The sequence below is a fragment of the Rhinolophus ferrumequinum genome (assembly GCF_004115265.2).
Source record: "Rhinolophus ferrumequinum isolate MPI-CBG mRhiFer1 chromosome 5 unlocalized genomic scaffold, mRhiFer1_v1.p scaffold_110_arrow_ctg1, whole genome shotgun sequence".
NCBI classification, from domain to species: domain Eukaryota; kingdom Metazoa; phylum Chordata; class Mammalia; order Chiroptera; family Rhinolophidae; genus Rhinolophus; species Rhinolophus ferrumequinum.
In genome coordinates, this window is record NW_022680355.1 from 3,823,790 (window position 1) to 3,843,100 (window position 19,311).

Consider the following 19,311-nt stretch of genomic DNA (forward strand, 5'->3'; position numbering starts at 1 on the left):
TCACAAAGCCTGAAGGGCCCTATGTAATCACTTGTGCTGCAGACTCCGGGATCAGAACATATACAGCTAATTAAAGTTTCCCACTTGCATCCACTTCCCAGATAAGAACTTTATTCCACCAACAAATACTTTCCCTCTTGTTTGAAAATATCTTATTTACAAATTTACCACTGCCTTCAATCTTTTCAACCTCTGCACCTGGTGAAATAAATAGGGTTCTAAAGAGCCTAGCTTTTCAACAAATTCTTGGAAGCGACTGTTTCAATCCCTTCCAGTTCATCCTCCATGTTGCTGTATGACAGATGTATTTAAAACACACATATGAGCATGGTACCATGTTTAAAAGTCTTCAAAAGCTCTGCTCTGCATGTAAGGTGGTCCACACTTTTATGTAGGGTGCACAAGTTTCCTTGTCCTCACCTTTCCTAAACTCAACTTTTGATACTGCCTCTCTCTAGTCTCTTTGAACTATTTCCTAAACCTAGGGGTGCAAAAAGGTTATATCCTAAACATAGAAAAAAAAAAATCTTGGTCTAACTCTAAAATCTTTCTATTTTGCAAGGTGAAATCATTTGACCTTGATCTGTCCCTTACAAGACAAGTGACTGTAGATGAATCTAAGAAAAAAATAATAAATATTGATATAAAAAGTTGGGTTCATTAGTCACATTTATCTGATTTTCCTGAAAACCCGCCAGACAGAAAGTTCTCACTTTTATCCACCTTCATTGTTACCTTCGGAGCAGCTCTCTCCATAGCAACTGAAAACTTGCTGGGCTGAAATAATCCTCTCCAGCTCCCAGCGCACGGTCAAGGAATTTTAAAAACAGAGGAGTTTGTAACCACACAGTACTCTCCGAGATTTGAAAAGCCGCAGACCTCCAGATAAATAATCACTTATCTTTCTTCTGAAGGTAAGCACTGGATTTAGAATTGTTTGTATCAACCTCTGTCATTTTTTAAATGCTAACCTAAGAATCTTAAACTTCTTATTCTTTTTTTTTAAACCATAAAAGTAATCCCAGTATCTTTGTCACTCACTACCCACAGTCATTATTAGCTCATCTCTGGGCCAAGATCTGACATGGGATGCTGTTGACATTTTGCATTTCTTAAGTGATTGGTTGAAGAGATTAATTTTTTGCCAGAAAGCTGATTGGTTCTAAAGTTGCCCCGTCACCCCTTTAGAGACAACTGAGTACGTGGATTTATCAGAGTTCATGAGGTCTTAAAATTCTTTTGTTTTTTAAAGATAATTTGTACTTTTAATGGACTAAAATCTAGAAAATGACCAGTGTTTTCTGGATGTTACCATTTTCTTCTAGTACCCCTCTTTGTCTAAAACCTTCTCACTCAACATTCTATCGTAACGTACTAAAACTTATTTTCTCTTTTATTAATTACCTCAGTGATGAGGACCACAAACAAATGGGAGTTCTACTTAACAATGAAGTAAAATGAGGGTGTTTTCCTGTCCCTGGTCCCATGACTTGTACCACCTACAGCATAAACAGAGAAACTTATTCTTCCTAATCTTTGACTCTAGGTTTAGTTCAGAGAGAGGCAATATAGCAAACTTCTTGGCTGTTCTACAGTTTGAAAGTCTACAACCATGATAGTTTCCTGCTGTTTGGGGTTATAAATGACCTACAGAACCCCCGTTGTTCAGAAACAGCTTGTCATTGCAAATCAGCTTAGCCACCCAATTAATGAATCCTTTCAAACATGTTGCAGGCACAATAATTAAAGCCTTTATTTCCCCCCTTTACCACAGAAATTCCTCTAGTTACAAGTTCACACTGGGAACACCAACCACCCATCTCCATCAAAGACAGACTCGAGATAAAGGAAGAGTGGAAATGTGCTTCTGGACAAAGCTTTCAGTATTTTGGGTGCCATTGTTCCTTCTACTCAGCCTTGTGCCCTCGACTGAGACCGAAAAACCCTCCACCCAGGACAGCAGCGGCACCTGGAGTCCTGGCCAACTGACAGAAGTACTCCGAGTTCTCTCTGCTGACAAACACCCACCCCTGAACCACTCAAGAACCTTCATCAAAACACTGTTGGAGAAAACTGGCTGCCCACGGAAGACAAACAGGATGCAAGGAGACTGCAATCTGGTTAGTGCCATACAATGAGAGTCAGGTTCTAGGGCATGTTCAGAAGAGAGCGATGGAATCTCTAGCCATTTACTTCGGTAAAGCAAAATCAAAGATGAACCTCCCAATGCCCAAATGTGCAGTGCATTGTGGTATCATAACTCCCATACTTGGGCGACAACAGGTATTAAGTACCCTACATGTCACATTTAAAGAAGGGGAGACTTTTTCCTTTTTTATGAAAGTGGGAATGTCTGTGTAAGCCTTTCTACAACCTTTCTGCAGGTTGAGAGGTATTGATTTGTGAGTGTGAACTTAGTTCTCTCTTTCTGATTTACTAATCTTTTCTGTGAGCTTGCAATGAATGTGCACGTGACTGCTGTTTGTTTTCTGGGCATAATAATAGCCATCTGTATTTGTCTAATGTTGGAGTTTTAAGTACTTTCTCCGGGATATTGGTTGGTTTTTTTCTAATATTTTGCATGGTGGGTAGTAGTTAATGAATTGGATAATCATCTTAAAAAAATGAGGAATCTGAGCTGGGGAAGGGAAGTGCCACAGGAAGAGCTGAAATGAGACCCAACTCAAATCCTAGGTAAACATTGCTTTCACCAGGGCAGGTTTCACAAAATACCCAGGTGGGGGCTTCCTCTTCCAGAGATTGAAATTGAACATGCCTGGGATGGAATTTTTAAAAAATCTCTGCAAGCCACTTTAATATAAAATTAGCATTGATGTTAAACCAGCTTTTAATGTAAAATCAGAATGTCCCCATTAGGATGGGTGAATGGCATGGTGGGGGGATTGCCAAGAGCAGCCCAAGAGGGAAGAGCCCATGTCTTTTTTAAAATTTTATTCGGAATATTGGGGAACAGTGTGTTTCTCCAGAGCCCATCAGCTCGAAGTACAGTCCCTGTTTTCAATCTTTAGTTGCAGGCATTGAAGTCCACAATCCCATGCTCACAATCCCAGGCAGGAATTGAACAGGCAGCCTTGTTGAGAGCTCGCACTCTAACCAACTGAGCCATCCAGCTGCCCCAAGAACCCATGTCTTAAAATCACCAGAAACAAAAAAACCCCAAAAATACACTTTACCATTTCTCTCCTCACCAATGAGATTTTTCAGAATGAACCCACAAGTAAATAAATAAATAAATGAAGATGCTAAAAAATTAACAAAAGAAGCAACTAACTGCCCCGACCCCCCCACCCCCAGTAAATTTTGGCAGACTGTCTCAGTCTTGCTTAATTCTAGGGGATACATTTCTTGGCCAATTGTTTTTGTTTGTTTGTTTGTTTTTTGACAGAAGGGTCTTATAGAGAAAAACGTTCTGTTCTGTGCAAACAATAAATAATTCAACAATTAGTACAGTTCCCAAGGGTTCCCAGAGAAAACATGTGTCCCAATAGGCAACGCTTCTGTGATGACATTAATTTATATATATATATATAGCAACATAAGACTTCCCAATGGAAATAACTAGGAGTCATATCTTATTAATGTCCTCTGAGAATTTGCTTCAGGGAAATGTTCTTCTCTAATGACATGAAGAGCCTTATTAAAGCCGGTGGAATATTAGTTTAAGTAGGGGGATTGTAAACATGCTAAATTGTCTTCCAGTTGGGGAGGAGGAGGAGTTGTTTTGCATTTTTTGGGTTCTGTGATATTATCGAGAGTTTGGCCAAGTTAACTTCTGTTTGAATTAGTTCCATTCCTAGGAAGTAAAACACTGTCTTTAATTGTTTCACCCTCTTACTGCTGCTATTTCTCTTTCTATGTGAAACAGACTGAGGTCAAAAAAGGAAAATCTCAGAATAACCTATTTAGAGGGCTACAGTTCACCCAAATCACCCATGAGCAAGGAGCCACAAAATCTCCCCAAGTTATTCCTAAAAAGCCAGGGAGAAACAGTGTCCTATGGATTTCACGAACACCTGCCTTTTGGAGCAAACCACAGGACTTCAGGTTGTTGTTGAATCTTTTTTGTCTTTTTAGAGACTTTGCTCACTGAGAAGCAGCATTCACGTTAGAAATTCTGTGGTAAAAAGGGAGTGAAAGGGTGAGTTCATATCCCCACATGTCTGAAAAAAGTAGAAAGTGGGGATCTTGAATTTGTGTGGGGGGAAGAGTCTCCAATTTTATTTTACGTCCAGGTACAAACTGAATTTTAAAAAAAAATCAATCTGAAGTATTTGAGAGCACTGTGCATTTAAAAATGAATCCATTCAAGATTGCAGCCTTTGACAATGGAGAGTCTTGCCGGATCATGGTTGCTTCTCTTTTTCATGAGAAGAGTCAGAATGAAGTTGTAATGAATTTAATGAAAGATGAAGTAACCCCAAAAGAATAAATTCCACTTCAGTAATGAGAATGCTGACCTTGCATGCATCTGGGCATGGCAAAGGGAACAGAACCTGGTGTCTGGAGTCAGCCAACGAAGGGCCGAATCCTTGCTCTGGCACCTTAGAACTCTTAGGGCACGCTAAACCTCAGCTTCCTCTGCTGTGAGACCGAGGTGGTGATTCCCTCCTCAGGGAGCAGACCGTGAGGGCACATGGCCGTGTAGGTATAAGCTTAAACACAGGCGTTCTACTCTCTGTGTCCCTTACATTTCCTGGGCCTCAAGGAAATGTCCAATCCCTCCTTTTCCAGGGACACTGGAGCAGTGTTGGAAAGCACCTGCAGTGCTGTGAGGAACCAGACATTCCTCAGCACCCCTTCCTGCCTGTCCCCCAACCCCCCTCAACTGTCCTGGCACCTTGGGGTTTTTAACCAAGACCTCCAGGCAATTCTGACACATTCAAGGAAGAGGACCACTGCTTTAATTCACCCCCGTCACCCCATTTGTCATAACAACTGTCATGGGATAAAGTGTGAAAAGCATCGAGATTTTTCTTAACCGGTTTAACTAACAAGTTTGTCTTAACTCTTCTCAGTTAAAACTTTTCTTTTTCTTCAGTCAGAAATGCCCCTATATCTAGTACAGACGCACAGAAAGCTAGTGCCTGCCATCAGCTGACATCCTTCCAGAGCTTTGTTTGGGAGGAATAGAAATACAACTTCCCTTTTATATTTTACAGTGAATAGTTAGACCCCGCCACCAAAAAAAAGGAAGAAAGAAAGAGAAAGAAAGAAAGAAAGAAAGAAAGAAAGAAAGAAGAAAGAAAAACACATCTTATAAAAATCTAAGAACTTAAAAGAGGTCAGTGGATCTCCTCATAACCCAAAATCAAATTCTAAACATGCTTTGGTCTAAAACCCTTAATGTTTATCCTGCAGTTCTGACAACTGCCTTATTCATGTTAGAAGAAGAAAGATTTCATATCGCTCTTTGTCACTGAGGCCCTCACCTGGCAGGCAAACAAAAAACAGCTAAATTAAGCAGCTGGGGGAGGCAATCTGAATGGGCTACCAGGTACCACAGAAAATATCTACCAAATATCCGAGTAGTCCGTTTAGCTTAATAACGAGGGATTCTTGAGTTTTCACCAGTCTTTCCCCAAAGTTTATGAAGTCTTTAAAACTAATTCCCAGAATCCTTGTTTCTCTTTTCCCCCTTAAACCTTATGCTTCCACCTGACAAGATTAAAGGGAAAATCAATGGATTATTCCTAAATGAGCCCATTCTTCTTGAACAAAGAATCATTTCATTAGAGACAGCGCTTTAGACAGGTCTTGATGCTTTGGGGGTGCCAGTGTTTGTAAATTTATTAAACATCTTCTCCCAAATGGAACTGAGTCACTGCAAAAACTTTAACAGCTAGAACTAGCGGTGATGAACTGAAAATTCCAGTCCCCCCTTGATTTCACGCTCTCCCCTCCGTCCCCCCATAATGCTTTCTGTCATGTCTATACTCAGAAAATTCACATTTCTTAGGCTGGCTTTCCCTACAGCAATCTTTCCTGGAGCCACCACATTCTGCATTAAGGGAACTTGTCTAAGATTTGAATACCATAAAAGAGCACACAGTTTTTAGCCCTAGTCATTTCATTCACAGTTAAGCTTTCTTTCAGCAGGCCTCAAAAAAATTAAAGCAAGGGGTAGGCAACATCTGGTCATTCAAGATGACCGAGATCTCTAGTCTGTCAAAACGAAGTGCTTCTCCAACTATTTAAAACTTTTCAAAGTCAGGAACCAATTTACCTTTCGAGTTGTCTGCTTTTTACTGGAGCAAGCCTGGAGTGAACACCTGCAGGGTTACAGATCTTACCCTATGTTCTGTTGCTTCATGCCACACCCCTCCTATTCCAACCCTAGAAAGAGACCTAGCAAGAACATTGAGGCGGAGCCACGAGTGGGCAGGGGTCTCAGGCACCTCAGATGGGATGAAGGGTGGCCACATCACTGCTGTGTGCTGCCAACCGAGCCTTGGCTACACGTGCGTGGTCTGGTGGCCTCGCGGAGATCATATTCCTCATGTCCTTGATGCTCTTCTTTCCACCTACCCAGCCTCATGGAACACCCTGAACAGCACTTGAAAGTCTATGAACATGAACTCGTTCCACCCTCTGGTTGTACCATGTTCTCATCGATTGATATTCGTGTCTTACCAAACCCCTCGCCTCCTCATTGGCCAAATGCCTCCCTACCAAATAGGAGCAAGAGAAAAGGACTGGGTGAGGGGCTGCGGAGCAAGTATGTAGGTGGGTCCACAGCTTATCTTCTCTATGGCACCAGACAATGGGATGAGAGAATAAAGTCTATCCGTGGCAGAGCAGGAACTAAGGTTGGGCAACCACTACTAGCTGTGTGGCCTCAGGTATGTTATTTGCCCTCTTTTAACTTAATTTCTACATATACTGTGGGTTTACCTCCCTCATAAGGAAAACACAGTTTACACTTGATTCTGTTCGGTATCCTTACATACTACATGTAAATGTAACTGTTAATTCGTTGTGCATTAAATAATCGGGTAATTAGTATTCTACATGCTTTATATTATGCAGAAATATTTGGCAGATTATTATATAGGCTGGGGATTTTTTTTTTCATTTAAAATAATGCAGTAATGTTCCCACCATTGAAGAATTCATTATCCGACACCTTTTCCAGAATCAATTAGATTTGTCCACCGAGGAATACCTGGATACATAAGGTGCTTAGCACTGTTTTCGGGCACATGGCGTCCAAAAAAATGGTAGCTAATACTACCAATAGTCTGGTTTCAGGACGTCATTTGGTACAAGGAATGGTTTTGTTACACTTGTTTCAACCGACTCCCTCCTTGGGTCTTTCTGTCCGTCCTGCCAACAACCTCCAACCGATGGATTTTTCCTGTGGGCTAATTAGGGAACAGTAGAGGGCTGCTGTGGTTTCAGTGGTGGAGCTTAATACACATCTTGGTCTTGTTGGGAAGCCCTCTGTTGCTAATTCTCGTTCCCGTGCAGTGGAATTGGGGCAAGATTGGAGTCTGTGTGGCTTGTGAAGAATGTGATTAATGCTTTGCTTCAGAAATGGCGGACAGACATGTTTCTTCCTGACTCAGACAGTTTGTATCAGATGTTATCCAGTGGGGGTGCACAGCAGACATGGAATTAGAACCCCTGAAACTTCTACTTCATGGAATAGATTGAGAGGTATAAATACTATAATTATGGTGAGGGGGTAGGCAAATAGGTAAAGGGAGTGAAAACATACAAGCGTCCAATAATAATTAAGTCCTGGGGATGTCATGTACAGCATGGTGCCTATAGTTAACAATACTGTTTTGTACATTTGAAAGTTGCTAAGACTTCCAAATCTTAAAAGTTCTCATCACAAGAAAAAAATTTTTTTACTAAGTCTGGTGATGGATGTTAACTAGCTGTATTATGATCATTTTGCAATGTTTATAAATATCGAATCATGATGTTGTATACCTGAAGCTAATTGATCTTATATGTCAATTATATCTCAATTAAAAAAAACATTATAGTAAATTGTCCCACAGTGGGACAAATCCTTCTGGGACTCAGCACTTGCTTCCTTAGATGACTTCGTTCTGAGGCTGGTGCCCTGCAGTGAGTTTCTTCTGGGATCCTGGGAGAATTCTCCCCAACTGTCTCTAAAGAAAGGTGGCTCCTGTCTTGCTGGGAAAGGGTCTCCTCTAGAGCCCCTTGGGTCTTTTTCTCGCTGTCTGTCCCACCATATTACCCCAAACACCTCCTTCTGCCACGTACCATGTTTCCCCAAAAATAAGACCTAGATGGACCATCAGCTCTAATGCGTCTTTTGGAGCAAAGTAATATAAGACCCAGTATTATATTATACTATATTATGTTATATTATATTATTATATTATATTATTATATTATATTAAGACCGGGTCTTATATTATAGTAAAATAAGACCGAGTCTTATATTAATTTTTGCTCCAAAAGACGCATTATCCGGCTAGCTGATTGTCCAGCTAGCTCTTATTTTGGGGGAAACACGGTAAACTTCCAAGACTGGATGAGCCAGGTGTCTGTCTGTGGGTTGTGAAACAAATAAAGCATCATGGAACCATTTTTAGCAATTCTATTAGGTAGGATAAAGAAAGACAGATGTTCATGCATTCCATTTTCCCACCTCATAAGTGCTAGGCGTACTAGGTGCTGAGGTGAACTGTGCACAAAGCAGATGAAATTGGGCCTTAATGGACCAATTGTCCTCAAGGGGAGAGAAAAAAGTCACAAGTAGGCAGGGTAATTTTAGAATGCTAGTGCTCTGAAGAAACCAAAAAATGGTGTGTGCCATGAGATGCCACTAGCTGTACGTGACTCTTGGGTATTTGGTAGGTGGCGCGTCTGAATATGCTGGTCGATGTAGGGCACACGGTGTAGGTTTCAAAGGCTTAGCAGGACAGAAAAAATGTCAAATGGCTCATTAATAATTAATTGTGTTTAACTATAAGATATAAACTGCCCAACTTTTCCAGGGTGTCTGTACCACTTTGTACTTGTGCTAGCAATGGATAAGTGTTGCAGTATCTCTGGATCTTGCCAACACTTGGTATTGTCAGTTTTTTCTTTTTCTTTATTTCTTTTAAAAAGCTGTTCTGATAGATATGTAGTGGTTCTCACCCTGGCTTTATTTTGCATTTCCCTAACGTCTAATGCTGTTGAGTATCTTTTTATGTACTTATTTGCCACAATCTATCCTCTTCAGTGAAGTGTCTGGTCAAGTCTTTGGTCCATTTCTTAATTGAGTTGTTTGCTTTTTTACTGTTGAATTTTGAGAGTTTTTCCTCCCTCTTTCACCCTCCCCTTTGACAACCATCAGCTTATTCTTTATATCTGTGGGTCTGTTTCTGTTTTTGTTTTGTGTATTCATTTGTTTTATTTGTTTAGATTCGACATGTAAATGAAATCATATGGCATTTGTCTTCTGACAAATTTTGATTCCATGTTGAAATGATAGTATCTTGCATATAGAACTTTCAATACAATATGTTATTAAAATTAACTTCACCAGTTCCTTTTTACTTTTAAAAATATGGCTACTAGAAACGACATGTGTGGCTCACATGTGTGGCTTGCATTGTAGTTCTGTTGAACAGCACCGTGCTGGAGAACATGAGACAGGGCCTGGGGTCTTTCAACTTTGACAGGGAGTTCAGGAAACATCCATGAGGGGGTGGCACTTGAAGCTGAGATCAGAGAAGTGAGGGGAACAAGAAGACTGGAAAGATGGTGGGAAGGAGCTTGGTGGAACTGACAGAAAAATCACAGGGGCAGAAGTTTGGTGAGAGAGGTGGAGAGAAGCTAAGATAAGGTCGAGGAGGGAGGGTAGACAAGAGCCAGGCCAAGAAGAAAATTGTAAGGAGCTTGGAACGCATTCTAAATGCATTGGGGCATTGCTTTAAAAGCCAAAGAGTCATCTGGTTTTACTCAAGGTAGCAAATGGACAACTTGTGGCACTGTAGTTGGAGATGGGGGGGACCACTCTTAGGGAATAAGGATTCCCTGGGAGGACATCATTGTTACATAAAAGTCCAGCCTTGACTGTCTTATCTGAATCTGGCTGGTGAGCCTTCCGACTTTCCCTGGCTATTGATACATTTATAAGTGGCAGAGACTCTTGAGGCATTTGAGTTCTAGGACTACTTGCTAAGCCTTGTTTCTGTTTTTGTGCTTTTTCCTTTTTCTTTTTTCTTTTTTTTTCTTTCCCCCCCCCCCTCAGTGCTTTGAACCAGATGCCCTGTTGCTAATAGCTGGAGGAGATTTCCAAGATCAGCTCAGAGAGGAAGTGGTCCAGAGAGTTTCTCTTCTCCTGCTCTATTACATTATTCATCAGGAGGAGATCTGTTCTTCAAAGCTCAACATGAGCCATAAGGAGTATAAATTTTACCTACACAGCCTCCTCAGCCTCAGGCAGGAAGAAGACTCCTATTTCCTTTCCCAGAACGAGACAGAAGATATCTTGGCCTTTACCAGGCAGTATTTTGACACTTCTGGAAGCCAGGTAAGAAAGGCAAAATTGCCAACGGACTCTGCCACTGAGACACAGTCTTGGAGCCTTATTTTTCATCAATTACTTCTTCCTAAGACATTCAAGGACTTCTAAGAGAGGTGTTTGTGGTCGTTACTTATGGGATGTTAAGTGATGTAATTTAATATTTTAAGTCTGAGAGGGGAAATGTAGTGCTTAATTATTGTAGGATGAGTTTGAACTGGAAGTTGGGTGCGTGGGCAGGCCGGCCAGGTGACAGGGCAGCTCTCTTCTCATGAGGCCTCCTGAGCATGAAATTAAGTGTGACTCACAGCTTTGGATCAATCTCCAAGGACTAACCCATAGTGGTGAAGGCATTGTGTCTATTTGTCTTGCCTTCTGGCCAGGGAAGGAGAAGGCAGAGCCAGTTTGAGAGAGATGGATTTATTATTTATTTCACGGAAGAAACAGCTTGCAAAAAGCATGATTCATGACAGCACAGATAATAGCTCTTTTGTAGCTTTTGATGCATGTTTTCAGGGGCCCCTTCAAGTGCTTTTTCTCTCTCACAGCTGTTAGGAAATGGGTCCCTGATCTCCTGTTGCTTTCATTACTATCCCAGCAAAAGCTGGCCTTCCAATTACCTTTTGGCTTTCTGCTTTGCACTGGCAAGTTTAAGCAGATACATTCCTCTGACCATACGAAAAATTTTTAAAACCGTATTTCGGAAAGCATTAATTGAGGAGCCACCAGCACATCCTGAAGAGTGTGGGAAACATGTTTTTTTCTCTTGAAACATTCATTCATGGTTAAGTCCACTGAAGCTGCCATAACAGAAGTGTCATAAACTGGGTTTCTCGTAAACAACAGAAATTTATTTCTCACAATTTTTGTGGGAAATCTAAAATCAAGATAGTGGGCAGATTTGGTGTCTGGTGAGAATCCCTTCCTGGTTTATAGATGCTGTGATGAAAGGGGCACGGAATTATCTGGAGTCCCTATTATAAGGGCACTAATCCTATTCATGAGGGGTCCCCCCTCATGACCTAATCACCTTCCAAAGACCCCATCTCCTACTACCATCACATTAGGGGTTAGGAATTCAACATATGGATTTAGGGTGGGGGCAGCACAAATATTCAGACTATAGCAACATATATTGATGAATTTAATTTTTGGCCTCAATACTAGCTTCTAGAAGCTCAAAGTACCTGCACAATTATGCTGTGGTTGATCGGCCAGCAAACATATCCTCCAATTTGCTCCACATATATTTAATTTTTTTCTTTTTATTGGCAGAACAAGTGGAAAACTATTTACTAAGGACTTTGCAAACATCACCTTAGTAACTAATCTCACGAATCTCAAAATTTGGCCATCATTTTGTTTATATTTCCAATTAAGAAAATGACATTCCTTTGTAAAATTTGGTTTTCTGCTTAAATAAGGAGGTGTGCCTACATATAATTTCTTCATTACAACAGCTATATAATATGAGATTGGTTCAAATTAGCCACTAGGATTTTAGTCATCTTATCTGTTACTGCCTTTTGATGCAGATTAAATGGAAATGGAAACCCAGCACCTAAAAAGCAGAAGATGTGTGTATATACAACACAGATTTCTGGTTATCCAACACACACTGCACATAGCTGGGCTTCCAAATGTTTGTGAGATTAACCATCCTAGAACAGAATAAAATAATTCAATATCATGTGTAGACCATCTATTCAGTCAAAAAGAATCGAGCTCTTGTTGATTCATAATTCTTTATTAGGCTTATTATCTCTTGGAGGAAACCATTGTCTCCAGTTCCTGAGAAGACTTTGCACCATTGTACCCTAATCTAGCCAATCTCTCCGGTAGCCCAGAAAGTAAAGATGCCTCCATTCCTTCATGCTCTTTTGTCCAAACTATTCTGTTTCATCTTTCTGAGTCAATCTCTTAATGCTCATACCTCTCTGTTCTTTCCATTGTTTGCCGTTTCCATGGTGGACGAACAGGGATCTGTACAATGTTCTCCACTAGCCCTGCCTCTTAAATGGAGGATGGGCATCGTGACCCCACCCTAAGGACTCTGGGGATGGAAATGGCGGTTGGAATGCTCCTTTCTCCTCAGTGGTACTTTGCGACTTACTCCTTCAAAACATCCATGGAAAAATTCACACCTCTCTGAGGTTCATACTATCTGTTATTTCAACTTGTTGTCTTCATTTATGGAACTTCTGACTACTTCTCCAAATTTATAAAAAATGTGGTTTCTGACACTCAGCCTTTCAGTCTGCTCTACACCACAACTATGAATATGCTCTCCACCAATTACAAACTTAAAAACAAAGTCCAATCGGCACTTTTCACTCCTGTTCTATGTCACAAGAATGCAACATTGACACAGTAATCTTCTCTGGATTTCTTGTTTGATGGGCCCGCTTTCTCCTTATGATAGCTAAGCTTCATAGGAGAGCTATCTGTCTTTATTCTCTCTCATCCTTTATTCCCATACATTTTATTTCTTCAAAATCTATGTCCTACTTTTTGCTCCCTCACTTTTGTCAAGTCCTGCCTTCATGAAGCTTTCTTTCGCCCATTGATTTCTATCATCACATATTTCATGTTTTTCTTTCTTTCCATCAACCCATATCTTCTGGTTTTCTTCTCACTTGTCCAGCTATTCTGTATCAAGTTCATTTGCAGGATCCACTTGATCTGCCATTCTTAAATCTTGGCGTCCTCACAGCCCCACCTTCAGTTATTCCTTTACTCTCTCTCCATACTCTTGCTGAGTGATACACTCTCACAACTTCATGCACAACTAAATACGTACTGATTACGTTCAATTCTGCTGCCGGCTCAGATTTTTCTTTTGAGCTGTGAACACATATATACACCAACCTGGCAGAAATCTCCATTTGGATATCGCCCTAGCACTTGAAACTCAATATTAAAAATCTAAAGCCTTATTGTTTCCTGAACATGTCCTTTATTTGGTGTTGCTTTTGGAGCTCTGGAAACATTCTCTACTTTGGCTTATATAACACCACACATTCCTGGTTTTCTTTTGATCTCTCTGGCCTCCATTTTCACCTATGCAGCCTCTTCTTTCTTCATGCTGCTTTTAAGCATTATTGCTCCTTAAAGCTTGGTCTTAGTGTGTCATCCCATGTTTAATCCAGACTTGGGCATCTATACATACAGATGACGCATAAGGGTGTACCTCCATTCCAGACCTCTACTCTGGACTCCAGACCCACGTATCCTACACAGTGTTTCTTTTAATGATATTGTAAAGGCACCTCACACTTAACATATCCAAAATTAAGGTCATAAATTAACCTGGCCAGACCTGATCCTCTTGTATTTCTCCATATGTCAGTAAATGGCATCAACATCTAGTCAGTTGCCCAACTAGAAATTTAGTTTTCTAAGTTTCTTCCCCCTTCACGTCTAATCCATCTCCCAAGTCCTACTGATGTCACCTCCTGAGGATCTCTATAACCTGCTGACTTTTCTCCATTGCCATCATCATCATCTTCTACCTGGATCACTGCAATAGCCTTCTAACTGTACTACTAGTAATCACTCTGAGTCTCTGTCCAATTTGTTTATTCTCCACCATGTAGACAGCGTGAACATATCAAAATACAAACCCAGTTATATAGCCACCATTCTCTTGCTTTAAATCCCTTTTTGGCTTCCTGTTGATTTTTAGGGTAAGGGGCTCCATTACCTGCCAGGGGACTTTAACTTTCACCATGCTCCCCTCACTCTACCTGCTCTCACTACTGCCCTAGTTCTTCATATTTGCCATCCTCTCTCCTGCTACAAAAGCTTTGTTCATGCTGTTCCTTCTGCCTGGAATGTTCCTTCCTCCGACTCCTTCAGATCTGTCTGTGTCACAATCTCAAAGAAACCTTCCTGATCTGCCTGAATGGGTAGAATAGTTGTCTGTTTTCCCCCTCATTGTACCATGTGCCTCTCCTTCAAAGCCATTGCCACGGTTGTTATCTTATATTTGATCACATTGTTATTTTATTAAGAACACTAAACTTTAAGATCCACAGCAGGGATGCTTTTGGTCTTGTCCATCATTGCAGTTCCAGTACTTACGAAAGCACCAGGTACTGGATCTTGGATATTTGGGAAAAATTGGGGGTTGGGGGTGTGGGATGGCATTACCATTGTACAGTTGTCAAACCTAGAAACCGGAGTCATTTTTGACTCTCTGCTCTCCTTCGCATTACCCTCCAAGTCCTTTAGTCTACCTTTTCATATTCCTCAAGTGTGTCTACTTCTTTCCATCTCTAGTGCTATCATCTTAGGTCAAGAAATGTCTTGGATTCATTGATAACGTCGTAACTAGACTTCCTGCCCTTCAATTCTACCTCTGTCAATCCATTCACCACTTTGCCACCAGAGTAATATTTTTATAACATACCTTATTGCATTATTCTCTAGTTTATATCATTCAGTGGTTCCCCTGGAGTCTTCAGGGGAAATTTTTTCATGACACTGAATATAATGCTTTCCTTGATTTGGATCTTGCCATCTTCTCCAGCCTGTTATCTATGAAATGTACTCCTAGACACTAGGAGCAACAATAATAGTAGCTGAGATTAGCTGACTGTATCCTGTGTGCCAACTACTGTATTGTTTTACCGTGTTTTCCAAAAAATAAGACCTAGCCAGATAATCAGCTCTAATGCATCTTTTTGAGCAAAAATTAATATAAGACCTGGTATTATACTAATATTATATTATATTATATTATATTATATTATATTATATTATATTATACCCTGTCTTATATTATAGTAAAATAAGACCGGGTCTTATACTAATTTTTGCTCCAAAAGATGCATTAGCGCTGATTGTCTGGCTAGGTCTTATTTTCGGGAAGCACAGTACATGCATTATCTGTTAATAACTTTGAACATTGGTTAAAGTGGTGGGTGGCATTGTCATATTCATTATTTTTACAGATAGTGAATGTGAAGGTTAGCAAGGATAATCATTTTTTTGGCCAAGGTCACCCAGTTAGAAATAGCAGAGATGGTGTTGAAGCCTTACCTATCTGTCCCCAGCACTATGCTGTGGCACTTGCTTTGATGATATGAAAGTCCCATGACCCACCTGGGTTTCAATTTATTTCTATATATGGGGAGCATAGGTTGTGGAGTAGGTCTGAGTGCAAATCAGGACTCTGCCATTTATTGGTCAGTTGGTCTGTGAAAAAGAGTATCCACCGCACAGAGCTTTGGGAGAATGAAACGAGAGTATATATGTAACAGACTTAGCATAGTGTCCAGCACATTGTAGACACTCAATAAATATTTAAATTAAAAAAATGGTAATAGTACTGGGCTGTAAGGCAAGATTCTAGCCTTTTTGATGCTGGTAATTTAATCGAGGAAAATTAATGTACACATGAAAAAGGTCCGATGTCGTATGTTCTATATGCTGTGGGATTTCAAAGAACACAGACACTATGCTAGCTTAGAATTACAAACAGCACACATTGAACTTGACACTAAAGGCAGGTGTGAAAGGGGACATGCTCTATGACGATACAAGGCAGCAGAGCCAGTGTAAAGTCAAGGTCAGGAATATAGATTTGAAAGTCATTCCACTGCAGGCTGTACGTGAAGCTAGAAGGAAACAATTCACCAAAGGAAAGGACGTAAATGGTAAGAACGAGAGATCTCCTTGGAGAAAACACATCTTTAAGGGAGCAATGAGAAAGGTTAGATAAACAAAGACCAGTAGGATGGGAGTTAGAAAATTCAGTGCTGTGGCAGACAAAAGAAACAAGCATTTTCCTAATAAAGTTATATCTCAGACTAGAGAATGATGATAACCATATTCCCACAATTTCATCTTCTTTTATATGAAAAACTAGTCCTTGTTTTTGGGGAAAATCCTAGAGATGGTTTAATCAAAATAACTTCAGAGGTTACAATTTTCTTCTTACTCTGTGTCTGCTTTCAGTGTATGGAGACCAAAATGCTGCAGAAAAAGTCTGGGATCCTAACCAGTGATGGGGCTGATGAAAATACACTTCCTCAGTTGGCAGCAACAATCATTGCTTTGTCCCTCCAAGGTGTTTGTCTGGGGCAAAGAAACTTGCCTTCCCCAGACTATTTTACAGAATACATTTTCAGTTCTTTGAATAGTACAAATACTCTACGTCTGTCAGGTAAGGATGTTTTTCATGAATTTAACCTCCAAGTCACACCTACCAAATAAATTGTGCTGAAAAGAAAGACTGACGCTTTTCGAGGACTAACTTTGTTCGGGTATGTTTTAAACACCACTTTATCTTCGCATGTAGCAAGACAGCTTGGGTGGGCTTTTCAAGGCAAACATACTACATGGTATTTATATGGTGCTGAAGCAAAAATATAGACTCAGCCCATTTCAGCAGTGATGCTGCAATTATGGGTGTCGAGCTAAAAGAAGAGTTTCTTACGACCTGCCGTGAGTACTAACTGAACACTTTCATATTTGGTACATAGTGCTGAGCCACGGGTGGCAAAATATTGTGTAGATTGATGAAATAGTATGCCAAATGGTGCAAGAGCCTTGATAGCAGTTTGCTTGGAACTGTCAAAGTTAAGTCATTTAATTTTGAATAAAAGTAATAGAAAATATCTATTTTGTCTATATTCATGACTGCCAGCTTTTGGAGAGTGAAATGACATGAATGGAATCAGAATGTTTGTTTAGCACATTTCTTTGTTCTTGACAAGACATTAAAAGTGAAATGACTTATTTTTTAAATCTGCATCAAAATGCCGAACTTTGTATACCAAGGGGTCCTGGTTTGTTACGGCATAGCTGATGCTGTTGCCAACACACTTCCTTTTGGGAAGTAACAACATAACGGGGCATATGAATTTACCAAAGGATCAAGAACACCCTTATGATCTGGGTAAATCTCCCAACTCTGAAAGAAGGGATTGAGAGCTGCACGTCATACAACTCACTGTCGAACTTACTCTGACTCGTTTGCATAGCAAATTGAAAGACATGTGGTTTTCTATAATTCATTTGTAGTTTCTGTTAAGAGGAAAGTTGAAATACGATTAAACCATGCTACCTGCTTGTCACGGGTAGGAAATAAACCAGGAAAAGGCATGTTATGCTGAGAACAATTTTGATGTAGGGAAAAGGAGTTGGGGAATTTCAGCAGTAGAGTTTTCATTCCAGTGGAAGGCATGCAATGATTCTACTTTTCCAATAATGTAAAAGTGTACGCCACTTGAGGGCTTGATCACTCTAAAAAAAAAAATAGAAAGAGACATCAGTGAGAGGCAAGAGGTAAGGTCAAGACAAGTTTTTTTTAGATATTGATCATTGTGGACCCTGGTTAAAAAACCCAAATAATTGCTCGTGAAAGATGTGCAGTATCGCACGTTTGGGCAAAAATCAGCCACTTTTGCATTGGAGAATTCAAAGTTCCATTTTGGAGTACCATTCAATCTCAGTGCAATTAGATGCTCATTCCAGAAGCCACGAGGTATTTTCTCTAACACCTGCCTCTAAGCCAGAGCTGTACTGCTACTAATTGTATTTTGGGATAGGGGGAAAAAAGTATGCTAGTATTGTGATTTTTTAAAACATGTTTTATTTTAGAAATTCTCCAACATAAAAGTAGAAACAATAATGTAATGAACCCCTATGTGCGCAGTATCTAGCCTCAACAATTACCAGCAATCCTACGATCTTGTTTTATGTTATATTTGCCCTGTTCCTCTCCCAGCACTTCATTATTTTTAAGCAAATAATTATTATTTTTTCTGTGTGAATCTCTAAAAGAGAAGGATTTTTTTAAATAAAGCATCTTGTTACCAATATCACAGTTAAAAAAAATAATGATTCCTTAATACCGTAACAATTTTCATTAATGTTCACATTTTCCTGATTTTAAACAAATATTTTTATTTTTTTTATTGAATGAGGATCCAAATACGGTTCATAACATGCAAATTGTTGGTATGTCTCTTCAGTTTCTTTTATAGTTGTCATGCCTTCCCCCAACTTCACCTTCTCTACTTTGTTGCAAATTTTTTGTTGAAAACAAGTGGGGATTGTTTATCCCATCTGGATTTTGCTGATTGCCTTGCTAGTTATTTAACATGTATTTCTATGCACTGGGTTACATGTATATTGGTTGTTATATGTAGAGGCTTGATTAGTTTTAGGTTGTTTATTTATTTGGGGATACAATCTTATAGTTGGTACTTTCCATCAGGAGGCACATAACATCTAGTTGTCTCTCTGAGAAGTTATAATTGATGATCTATTGATGATCTTATCTGGTTTGATTAATTATTTAGTGCTTACCTAATGGTGATCTTCCAATTCTTTCATTTCTTCTTCATCTATTAGTATAATAATATAATAATTCCATAGTGGAAAAACTTCCCCTCATCATGATTTCATTTTATTGAGGTTCTCAAAGTAAAAATAATCTTGATTTTTAATTTACCACTTAAAAAAAATAGCATAGTTTCCTTGCATCCTTCAAAGGAGAACAATGAGCTTTTTATATCATTATGATTCATATCTCTCAGTCTATTGTCATTATTATCCTAATTAGTGCTCAGATTGTCCCCTCTTTGACCAGTGGAATCTTTTTCAAGTTGGCTCCTAAGTACTTCTGATAAAACGCTTAAAACATTTTATGTTTTCCTTGTTCCCCGGGATATGATATTCCAGGTTTATCTTGTACATTTCCTGCCTAGAGCTGGAATCAGTTGTTTTCCCAAATATTTTTTATCTTAATATAAACAAGTTAATCAAACTTTTCTCTTACTGCT

At 39.7% G+C, this 19,311-nt stretch overlaps 1 protein-coding gene across 2 annotated transcripts in view; it reads left to right on the forward strand.

The window, feature by feature from the left end:
* The first annotated feature begins 728 nt into the window (after positions 1 to 728).
* The window catches only part of SLC39A12 (solute carrier family 39 member 12), a 69,638-nt gene continuing 51,055 nt past the window's right edge, over positions 729 to 19,311 (forward strand). Inside the window, exons 1-4 of one of the 2 annotated variants that reach the window (XM_033100687.1) lie at positions 729 to 914; positions 1,775 to 2,120; positions 10,244 to 10,525; positions 16,478 to 16,685. In XM_033100687.1, the coding sequence (XP_032956578.1) occupies positions 1,860 to 2,120; positions 10,244 to 10,525; positions 16,478 to 16,685 (751 nt within the window). In that variant the 5' untranslated portion in view covers positions 729 to 914; positions 1,775 to 1,859. The remainder of the gene's footprint in view (positions 915 to 1,774; positions 2,121 to 10,243; positions 10,526 to 16,477; positions 16,686 to 19,311) is intronic. The other variant, XM_033100686.1, reaches the window with a different exon arrangement.